Source organism: Salminus brasiliensis, chromosome 1 (assembly GCF_030463535.1).
Source record: "Salminus brasiliensis chromosome 1, fSalBra1.hap2, whole genome shotgun sequence".
In the NCBI taxonomy this organism is placed as follows: Eukaryota; Metazoa; Chordata; class Actinopteri; order Characiformes; family Bryconidae; genus Salminus; species Salminus brasiliensis.
Genome location: NC_132878.1, coordinates 82,558,739 through 82,570,852, shown reverse-complemented (window position 1 = coordinate 82,570,852; position 12,114 = coordinate 82,558,739). Strand labels below are relative to the sequence as shown.

The following is a 12,114-nucleotide window of genomic DNA, read 5'->3' as shown; positions in this document are numbered from 1 at the left end:
CTCTCTCTGTCTTTCTTTCTATATCCTCTCTCTCTCTCTGTCTCTCTCTCTCTTTTTCTCTGTCCTTCACTCCCTTTGGGCAGTGTTCCTCCCTTCTGGAGTGTATAATCCAGGTTGTCTCTGATCAGGATATTGCGTCTGTCTGCCTGATTTGAATGGCTTTAGGAAAGGAATGGTACTTTTGAGCTCTGTCCACTGCTGGGTTTGCGTGGATGCCAGATGTTGACCTCATCCCTCCGAGCGCTCTGTGTGAATGTGTGAGTATGTGTGTGTGTGTATGTGTTGGAGAAAAGCATTGAACAGTCAGTTCACTTGCTGCATAATATACTTCACCCCTTGACCAAAAGTTCCATTGTATTGAGAAATCAATGCTTTTCCATTCATCTTTCAGTCTATATACAATGTGCTGACCTTGTATTAAAACAGTTTATTGGCAGAGGCAGAGAATATGTGTGTGTACACATGTGCATAAACCCACACACACAGACAAAGCACAGGTTTTATGTATAAAATGAAAAGACCCCGGCAGAGATGGCATGTTGAGAGAAAGAGAGCAAGTCACTTGATTGCTTAATGCATAAAAAGAAGACAAAAGAGAGAGAAAAGTAAGAGAAAGAGAGAGGGGGGGGTAGAGACAGCAAAAAGTTATGGTGATCTGGCTGTTGTTAAAGCCAGAGGTGACAGTGTAATGTGAATGAGTGTGCGGGATGAATAGTGCTGTTGATAGCAGTGAGCAAAAGTGACTCCAGTTCTTTTGAAAAGGCCTCGACTCATTAGATGCTTTGACTAAACTTTTGATTTCTCACACACACACACACACACACACACACACACACACACACACACACACACACATACATACACACACTTCTTACCCTCCCCCTTTCCTTCCATAAGCCTCAGATTGAAAGTTGCCACGGCAGCACAACTGTCAGTGCTTGTCATGGCAGGGCAGAGGCCTGTAGTGATAGGAGGTGACAGGGTTTTATTTGAAATCCCGTTTAAATTGGACACAGGACCGCAACAAACCATGTTTTACCCCTGCCAGGGAGAGAGAGAGATAGAGAGAGAAGACGTGAACGAGAGAAAGAACTGAAAGATAATGGAAAATTGACATAGATGTGAGGGGAGAGAGTCAAAGTGGAAGAAAGACTGAAAGAATGAAAGAAAGGGGAAATAATGTGCAAAAGCCAAGCAGGCATGGCTTTGTTGACACAGATGGTTTTGTAGTCGAGCTCTAAAGTTTTCGCCTAACTGCCTCACTCACCTCTTCAGTTCAGCCCAAACTAAACAGTCATACTTCTATCAGTCTGCTGCTCCTCTGCCATAGTGAAGACATTCAGCAGTGTTTCTACAGTCAACATTGATGGCTCAAATAGTGGAACCAGCACTGCTGTGCTGGAATTTACCTGTTTTATCAGTTTTAACCAGGCTTGCACATTGCTCCTGATTGCCAAGTTGTAAAGACTTTTGTGAGCACCAAGCTCTCTTGTGGCATAAATGTGCCATTACACCATGTGTTTCACCCAGCTCTGAATTCTCAAAGCTTGGACAGCCAAGAAAACTATTCAGTTAGCTGGTCAGAATAATGATAGGTACTTGGATGGTCAATTATAAATGCCTTGTAGATGCTTACCTGACTTGTATTAAATGCATAATTGAACATAACCCTGCACCTAACCCTAAACTTACCCTTGAATTAACCCTAAATCCTAACCCTAACCCTAATCTAAACCTTAAATCTTACACTAAATCTAACCTAAATAGTTATGGGTAAGGGTAAGGTTAAGATTAGGTGTAGGGTTATATTCAACAGACAATCATTTACATTCAGTTTAGCTGCATTTAATAGGCATTCAGTTAAATGTTAGCTTTACGATGCATCTACAGTGAACCATAAAAGTAAAGTGATACAAAATAATATTTTTTATGTTTTTTTAATATGCTTCAATTTACATATACACATAAGTCAAGTTATTTATTATTAATTATTGTTAAAGATATTTATTGTCACTGTCACACAAAAAACTGTATCTCCTGATGTCCTGATGTCCACTTTTTGATATCATTTAAATCTGGAAGTTGTTCCTCTAATTGTCTTAAAATTTTATGATAAACAGACCAATAGAAATGTTCCAAAATGACTTGGAATACAGTTCTATTCTAGACTTTTTCTTCTCATGTAAAGTTGTCATTTTTTTCATTATTGAAGATTTTATGGTATAATACAACTGAATTGTGATATCGGCGATATACTGTAAATACTAAAGTAAATTCAATGTATCGTTAGTTTTACTAGTGCATGACTGACCGTGCTTTGACCTATCTCTCACACAGCATATCAATAATGACCACATCCATGGGGAGAAGAAGGAGTTTGTGTGTCGCTGGGAAGAGTGCTCTCGAGAGCAGAAGCCCTTTAAGGCCCAGTACATGCTGGTGGTACACATGCGCAGGCACACGGGCGAGAAGCCTCACAAATGCACGGTAAGAAACTGCATTCTAGTACATCTTTCTTCGAAAGAATATCCATGACCAAAACGCATGGAGGAATCACACTGATTTCACAGTGCAACAGCTTTCTAGCACATTTAGAAGTTTGTTAATGCTGTGTTTGCAGTTCGAGGGCTGTTCCAAGGCCTACTCCAGACTGGAGAACCTGAAGACACACTTGCGCTCTCACACAGGAGAGAAGCCCTACGTGTGTGAGCATGAGGGCTGCAACAAGGCTTTCTCCAACGCATCAGACCGTGCCAAACACCAAAACCGGACACACTCAAACGAGGTACACACATACAGCTATGTGCATATGCATAACCGATTCCTGAACCAATTCCTAAACAGGTTCAGGCAGGCATGTAGAGAACAGTCACGGAAAGGAAGGTGCAGTTTAGCCATTAGGCATACTGCTCAGAGGCACTGAGGATTACAATCACTGTCATTTCGTCATATTGCTCATTATACTGTGTAGTATATTTTAGTGCCATATACCATGTGCCTACTTGCAGTTAACAAGTAGTGACTGGTAAAAAACTAATACAGTGTAAGCATGCATAGTACAGTTAATAAAGATATTAACAGCCAGAAATAACTGAAACAGGGCTACAGCCTCTTCTGCATTTGCTCTCAATGTAATCATTGTTGTATGCTTTACTAAGGGAGTTGGTCTGACTGTCTGACTGACCTTCAAACTGCAGTGAAGCTTGACTGGCTGCCATTTCAATCTCTGCAAAAGAAGCATAGCTAAATTAGCATCTTTCACTATCGTTGTGTCTTTCTCAGAAACCCTATGTGTGCAAGATTCCTGGCTGCACCAAGCGCTACACTGATCCCAGCTCTCTGAGGAAACACGTAAAGACTGTCCATGGTCCCGAAGCCCACGTCACTAAGAAGCAACGTGGGGATGTGTACCCCCGACCCCCACCCCAGCCCAGGGAACCCGGAGCTAACGGGCAAGGCCGGTCACCAGGGCAACTGCCCTTAGGAGCGTTTACTGACCAAAGGGAGTATAACCATGCTACCTCAAAACAGGATGAATGTCTGCAGGTGAAGTCAATCAAGACAGAGAAGCCCATGGTAAGCCCCTTTCCACACTTGAAAAAATGAAAAGGTTAAAAAATGCATTCACTTACCTTGACTTGCTTACTTACAATTTTCCTGATAAAAGAATCATGTATCCACACCCAGAAATTAAACTGATACTCACTAATAAAGAACCATGTTAGATCCTTTTCTCTACATTTTCCACTCCAATCACCCTTTAGCCAGATGTTCAGCTGTGTGTGATGTATTTTCCCTTACCCTGTTCCTGCTTGCTCTCATAACTCTCATAACCCTTACTTAACATCTGTATACCTTTGCTCTGCATGGCCTATATAATAACTGAATGTCTCTTTCATCCAATGCTTCACGCATTACTTCCCTCTCTTTCTAAGGACAGTGGGTGATCAGGTGAGATTTGATGAACTTTGACATTTGATGTCCTTGTGAATCTGAGCTGTGTTTTCTTTGCCATTAGTCATTCTGTTCTCACAGACTTCATTAGGTTAAGGATAAGGAAGATCAAGTCATTTGCCTGCAGTGTCTCAGCCATGCTGTGCTGTGTCATAGATGTTCTTCATTCCCAGTTATTGCAGCAACGTTACATTTGGGCACCTGAATGTATTACTGCACTTAACTACACTATGTGGACAAAAGTATTGAGACACCTCCATATTACGCCTACAGAAGCTCTGTATTATAAATCCATAGGCATTGATATTAAGTTGGTCAGCAGAGCGTTGGAGGCTTTTATGCACTATGCATCGCAGCACTTGGAGAGCTCGATGTGTAACTTTAGATAGTTGCTGTGGCTCCTAAACGCTTCTGCTTTTTGGTAATACCACTCACAGCTGATTGTGGAAATATATATAAGTTACAAAATATTAACTAACTGACTTGTTGCAATGGTGGCGTTCATGAGTTCTCTAGAATGACCCATTCTTTCACAAATGTTTCTAAAGGCATGATTACATGGCTAAGTCCTTGAATGTATGCACCTGTGGAAATAAGATAAATGGGAGGTTTGTCCCAATATTTTTGTCACTATAGTTTACCTTCTTACTGGTAAAATATTGAATGTCACAATTGAGCAAAATGCATTGAAATATTGGTAACTGATGCCCATTCTTGTGTAGACATTGTCCACATGCAAAAGGGAAAATAACTCAATTAGGGCCACCCCCCTCCACTCTGAAAAGAGTGTTAGTATTGTTCCCTATTGTCTACACATCTCCATTCTGCTACGGTTCAGCTGAACAGCAGTGTTTTTGTAATAAACCAGGACAGGTAAACCAAAAAAAATGAAATGCAGTGTATAGTAAAATACAAGCAAAAAAAAAAAAAAAAACAAGCAAAAAAACATTAAACATCATCTCCTTGATTCATTCCAAGTGCCATTTCAAATACTGCACTGATTCATCTGTGTACTTTGTCTCATGTTCATTTGATGGAATTGTTCATATCTGGTATGAAACTAGTTTGTGTGTCTGGTGGCAATTGTTACATCTGCTTGCCAACATTTTATTAATTTATTAATTCATGCATTCATTCATTCATTTATTCATTCATTCACTCATGCAAGTCTCTCATGCTCTTGTCTCTCAGGCGTCTCAGCCAAGCCCTGGCGGTCAGTCTTCATGCAGCAGTGACCAGTCCCCCGCCGGCCCCCATCTCGGCCGTGGAGTCCAGCTTACTGTAAGCAGTGTTAGGCTGGTGGGGGAGGCGGTGGTGGTCGAGGACCAGGAGGATGAAGAGGAGGATTATGGAGAGGGAGAAGAGGAGGATGCCCCCATCATGGACTCCACTGTGTCCACTGCTACAGCCACAGCAGCTACCTTAGCCCTACAGGCACGCAGGAGCCTGAGTCGGCCTTTGCGCTGGATGGAGCAGGTTAAGATGGAGAGGCTTAGGCAGGTGAATGGAGGCATTCCTAGGCTGGGACATCTGTCCCCCACACCGCCCCCTAAAGGCCAGGCTCTGCCTGCCCTCACAGGGAAAGGTATGACTTTGTTTTAGGATACACTGAGTAGTTGCAGTGTTTTGTCCAGCAGTACAATGACAGCTGTTATGAATACAACATGCAATTCTTGAAACCTTAGTTCAAACGACTACAGTACATGTTTTTACTGATGTATATAAAGTAGGCAAGCCATTTATCATTTATACTCTCCTCTTTACGTCCTTCTTTGTCACACCTAGGCTCATGTCCTGGCAGAGGTACCTGTGGGGGGGCACCGGTGCCCCAGCCTCCTCCACGTCCCGAGCCGTCCAGCACAGAGCTGACAGTGCTGAGTCTACTGCGGGATCGTCGTGACAGCAGTGGTAGCACCACCAGCTCTGCCTACCTAAGCAGCAGCCGTCGCTCCTCCGGCATCTCACCCTGTTTCTCTAGCCGCCGTTCCAGCCAGGCTTCGCAATCTGAGCACAGTCAGCACAGACGCTTGCACAACCTCAGTGCTACTGACTCCTATGACCCCATTTCCACCGATGCCTCACGCCGTTCTAGTGAGGCGAGCCAATGCGGAGGAGGTGGATTGGTGCCAGGAGGAAGCTGGGGTGGTGGAAGTGGAAGTATGGGAGGAAGTGGAATGGGAGCAAGAGGGGTGCTGAACCTTACCCCAGCACAGCACTATCATCTCAAGGCCAAGTATGCAGCGGCAACTGGGGGACCCCCTCCAACACCCTTGCCTAACATGGAACAGGTGAGCTTGAAGTCCCGTATGACTTTAACTAGGGATGGGCAAGATGCAAGCCAGCTCACACTGCCACCACTGGTCAGACCGCGACGCTGCAGTGATGGTAGTACCAATGGACACAGCAGTCATATAGGAAGGCAAAGGGCATTCTACCCAGGGGAAGGCCCAGGTAATGGTGACAGAAGAGCAAGTGACCCTGTTAGAAGACGAGATCACAGTACCTTCGAGCTGCCCCAGATACAGCGTTTCAGCAGCCTAAATAACATGCACTGCCCGCGTGGAGAAGGTCTGGGCTTAAGTCTTCAGAACTACACTCGCTCACAGGGCAATCTCCAGAGGGGCCTGCTCTCCCCTTGCCCTCCAAGCATCATGGAGCACTCAGCACTTGAAGCTTTGGCCATGGAGCATGATGGGGCTATGTTATTTAGGGATGAAGACATTTTGCCTGATGAACTGGTACAGTATCTTCACGCACAGAACCATGAGATTGCCTGCAGCCAGCAAAATGATTCCTACTCCCATTCTCACAGAAACAATTTTGACCAGGGTCTAGAGGAGGCTCAGAACTTCCATAATATTCCACAACAACAAGAAGAACCAGATGCACATAGTCCTAGCAAAGACGGTATGCCCATCCAGTGGAATGAGGTGAGCTCGGGCAGTGCTGAAGTTTCTCCTCCCCGGCAGCAGCAGAGGTGTGGAAGGTGGCCAAATCAGAGTGGTACAGTAAGCGATCCATTTGGTCGCTTTGGAAATATGGTTGTACAGCAGCTCCCTTCGCACTTCACAGACTTGCATGTCCCTAATCAGGGGGCTGGAGTCCATCATGGGGTTGATCTGACCAATGGGCACAACTGCTCAGATCCACACAGAGAAAGGTTGAAATCAAACCAACAGATGTCTTGCACAATGCGCCCAAGTGTGAAGGTGGAGACTACTCCAGGTAACTGTAGGGACACAAGGAGGAATAGCTCCAGCACACGCAGTCCCGGTCAGCCAGACTTTCTGCAGATTCCCCTTGGCCCTATTCACCCAAGCTGTGTTCAGCAAGCCAACACATCACAAATGAGGTTGCAACAGAACCATGCAAGCACACGTCAAATCAGTGGCAACCTCCCTCACCAGCCCCAGACCGTTACAGCTTGTCAACCTGCCAGTCGAGGCTCTTCTCAACAACAGCAATATTCCACCCAGCAGATCATCAGCAGTCACCAAGCACAGTCCTATCAGCAGCAAAGTTTTAGAAATGGAAACAGCATTAGCTGCTCACTTGCTAATCAAGTCTCGGGACTAAAACTAGAAGTAGAAGACCATCTACAAGCCAACACTTGCTCTTCCATCCAGCAACAGCAGTTCATTGCTGAGTGTTTTAACCCAGGAGAGTCCTCAACTTCAAACTTTAGCGTAGTACAGCAGCCGTATCTAATGGAATCCTTGAAGATAGAAGCTGGGTTATCGGGTGGGCCCTCAGGAGATCTCCTGTCCCCTGGGGCTGACCAGGTCACCAGTACAGTGGAGGGCAGCCCAGGTGGCAGTGTTTTGGATAACGTTGGTCTGGATTTCACTTCCATCTTGGAGGATAACTTTGACCAGGGCAGCATGGTGTCTGAAGTCATCAGTCCCAGTATTCTCCATGGTTTATCACAGACTTCTTCGCGGCTGACAACTCCTCACCTCTCTGCCATGTTCCACAGCTTGCCTCCTGGCACCAACAACATGGCCATTGGAGATATGAGCTCCCTCCTCACCACCCTCGCAGAAGAGAGCAAGTTCCTTGCCATCATGCAGTAGGTTTTGTGACCCCCTAATAGTGAGATTGAAAAGAAGCAAAGACTTTACTAGTGTCATGTAAAGATATGGATAAAGGGGAGAAAATCGTAGTGCTTCACATAAGCAAGAGTAGTTCAAACGGGCTTTTAAATATAGGTCCACTATTTTGTATCAGTCTCACCAATCCTTGAGACAGGGATTGGGGAGGCCATATAAATACAGTAAATATATAAATACATAAAGTCATTCAGTTTCTGGAATTATGAATAATTAAAGGTTCGTTTTATATTGCTTTAAGATGACAGTGGGTGACTTTAATATCATTCCCATCACTCTGATACAGTTTTCTGTGTATTATCGCTGTTTTTGCGTTTTGTCAGTATATGTGCATGTTTGTTTCAAATATACACACTGTCTACTACCGAGTGAACCATATATTACAGAGGCGATTGACAAACTGACCCAACCGCCATCAGATCAAGGCAGGGTCAAATACTACGTCCTACATAACAGGCCCTAGTGTTGCATTTTTTATTATATACACATTTTTATATCAATGTTTTATACATGTCTTACGTTGGTAGTATTAAGATGATTCCACACGTCTTAAAAATTGTATTGTGTTTTGACAAATTCTTCAAATTTAAGTTGCATTGAGTTCAAACATGAGGGACCATTTTGTTACATAAGGGTACTACACAGCAGAGTCCCATAGTGAATAAATGTACTACTTGATTTACCATGACTGTATACATGTATATAGGCTTTTTTTTTTTACATTGTAAGATTTTACAATTTACATCATGCTTACTGTGTTTTAATGACTGGTGCTTTTAACAAGCTGTGCATTTTGTGGCAAAAATTGAAAAAAAAAACCAATATGAGGTTATTTGTAGTTGACCTCAGTATGTTGCTTATTGCACAAAGACTAGAAATTTAAGTATGATGGCCAAAATGTGCCAAAAAGGCATTGGTATTAAATCATTTTACATTTTGCCAAATAGAATTCACTTCCTTTGTGTTTCTTTTTTAAAAAGTGAGTTGTGTATTGTGTTTTGTTACAAAACGTGGTGAACAACGTAAAGTCTTGGCATTACAAATCAATTCTCTGTTTGTATCTGTATTGATCGGTCTATTCCTCTGAATCTTTACATGAAGCAAGTTGAGACAACATGAAGACACGTCATGTTCTTATGCAAAAAGAACTCAAATTTGGCAATTTTGTTAACAGTATTAAGAACAATCTGTACATAACTGCATATGTATAGATTTTTATAAGTCATGCTGTAGCAATTAGGTATTATTTGTTTTGGTATGGTTCTTTGTTTTCTGTTTTGTTCCTTGTGTTTTGTTTGTTTGTTTGTTTGTTTGTTTTAAAGTTGTGTACCAGTGTCATTCTATTGTTTTGAAAGTGTATGATCCATTCCCAGAGGAAAGGACTAGGGGGGGGGTTTGGGCCAAAGGTACGTGCCTTATTAGTGCCTGCCGATATTAAAAGGAACACTGCCAATCTTTTATAAGAAATTCTTACAAAAACGTGTATACTAAATGCGGCAAGAGGCCCACAACTTCACATAAAGTTCAGTGACCATACATGCTTTTAGTACGAATGGGGCATCAAGAAATGTGACATCTGAAAAAAGCTCATATGTTGGAAAGCTGTTTTAGGTTATCACATTTCTGGCCCTTTGTTTTTTGTTTTTTTTATACCTGTAAATACATTTTCCTTTGGTAGAGTATAGAGGAGAGAGTATTGTGAGAAAATGGGCCAAAATGAACATACAAGTAGAAATTTCCATGCCCTGTGTTTAAATCCAAGGGGGTTCAGGGTGTATAAAGTCAGGGTGCATAGCACCCACCGGCGGGGAACATCTGAATGCCCTTTTGTAATAGATCACAACAAATGTTTGTAAGGTTTTAATAAAAAAGAAAAATAATGTACCTGGTCTCTGGGCAGCTTGTCTTTTGTAATGGGATATGTATTCACTGCACTGTGACCCTGCAATGACAAACAAGTGCATGGGGTGGGAAAGGGGGGGTTGTTCCATGCCAAGAGAGTTCCATGCCTTGTTTCAGCACAGGGCACAAATCTGAAGGGCAAAACACAGATCATGAGACAGAGGAAGAGCTGGTACAAGTTTTGTCTCAGCTTCAATATTCTATATCTTAAAATGGGCATGTTAATATCAAATACAAAGTGTTCTGTTGTACTAGGTGGGGTTGGTTGTAACAGTGATCACATTTCTTAAAGAGAAATTAAATTACAAAGAAACGCATTTGTCTTGCAGTGATTTTAAGTTTTCGGTTTCTGCTGTGAGCACTGTAGTTTGTTTACAAGCTTTCTTTTCATATTTTCTCAACCTTAATCTTAAACTCTTGAATCCTAAATCTCAACCTAAATGTTAACTTATTACATGCTATATATTACAAGCATATATGGTTTCTGGTCAACAATTAAAAAAAAAACCTTAAATCAGTTGATCAGCACATCAGAAACTACACACTACGTAGAGAAACGAGAAGCGGGGAGGATAATGCTCGCCAGGACAGCATAACGCTGTGTAACCATACAGTCATATTCATGTAAAATCCTTTTATTACTCTAATGCCTCAGTCCATCGCATATTTCACTTCAGATGCCGGTTTTGTATCTCTCTGCTTGTAAAATGTTTGTAAAAGCTTTTCCTTTAGTGGTAGCTCAAAGCGCAAATTCCACTTCCCTACTGTGGGAGGAGTAAGGCCAGATCTTGCAAAATGCTGCTCTAAACGCCAACCTCTCTGTATGTCTCAGAACTGAACAGGCTGCTTTTCCTACCCTGCCCATAAGACTGATTATATATGTAAATACACTCTGTTTTGATTGGCTACCCGGTATTGAGCCTCATACAAAAAGCAGTCTGGGCTGAAACACTCCTTTACTGTGACTGGTTAGACCAAAACTGCTGTGGACTGATTAAGCAAATACAGTTGTGGTCGATACAATCATACAGTTTACATACAATCATTGTAGGCATTAATAATAATGGCAACATTGATTATTAGAAATAATCAAGAAAATGAAGACAAGAATTTGGTGCACACATTTTCTTTTTTGTGGAGTTTTCTGAACTCGACACAGGGTCAAAATGATATAAGCTGAAGCTGGAGAACTGATACTTACAGAGATGCATTTGGAGTGCTATTATCATGAGATGCTATCTTTAAGTCGTGTCGGAAGTGTCTTTGTTATAAGATCAACACACATGAAGGCAATGTCTTACTTTTTTGATGAGCCCCAATTTTCAGAATTGGGGACGTGTTATTAATAAATTGTTAAAGACACATATTATATCATTTATGTTCATATGTACCCAATATTTGCTTATTTTTCAACACAATCACCGTCCTCCAGGGGCACTGCTGGGGATTCTGGACCCCAAATACTCAATGAATAGTTTTAGGGTCCCTGTCAGTCACAAGCACTTACAATCCCAACTATCACCCCCGTCATCCCCAACATTACTGCCATTACCACAACAGTCTATAATTTCTGTAAGGACTTTCTGTAAGGTAACATGGTAAGGTTTATAATGCCGCAACTATAGAAAAAAAATCAAGACTGACAGGTCATGAGCATGTCAGCTACGAGTGAAGAGTGACATTTTGATGTTTGAAAAAGTGAGTAATATAAGTTTTGTATATTTTTGGCATTTAATTTTTTAAGTGTCATTGACAAAAATAAATCAATATAAAATATTTGTATTCTAGATCAACTCCATCATTACTTTGCAACAATATTTTAACAAATGTATTGCTAATTTTATTTTTCAAAAGTTAAGTTGTAGAGTAACTGCATCTAATCTTGCCAAAAACAAACATGCTGAAATAGCACCGCTGTCCACCGTGGCGAGATTGAGTATAGTAGGTCGAGTTCAGGCCCAGGTGCAAATACACTAGCTAGACAGACAGGAGGATTGGGAGACTTATTGATTGTTTCTTCCTAAATCAAGGGTATTATAATAGAGTTCATCATGCTTTTTTGGACTATCTGACTCTACTGTCCAGATCAGGCTTTCTATTAGATTTTGGAACATTGCTGTGAGCATTTTATTGCATTCTGCAACAAGAG

At 42.0% G+C, this 12,114-nt stretch overlaps 1 protein-coding gene across 1 annotated transcript in view; it reads left to right on the top strand.

Moving 5' to 3' along the window:
* Positions 1-9,995, top strand: part of gli3 (GLI family zinc finger 3) — a 121,466-nt gene extending 111,471 nt beyond the window's left edge. The window contains exons 11-15 of the mRNA XM_072691149.1: positions 2,338-2,487; positions 2,621-2,785; positions 3,283-3,576; positions 5,146-5,539; positions 5,740-9,995. Of these exons, the coding sequence (XP_072547250.1) occupies positions 2,338-2,487; positions 2,621-2,785; positions 3,283-3,576; positions 5,146-5,539; positions 5,740-8,027 (3,291 nt within the window). The 3' untranslated portion in view covers positions 8,028-9,995. The remainder of the gene's footprint in view (positions 1-2,337; positions 2,488-2,620; positions 2,786-3,282; positions 3,577-5,145; positions 5,540-5,739) is intronic.
* The last annotated feature ends 2,119 nt before the right edge of the window (positions 9,996-12,114 follow it).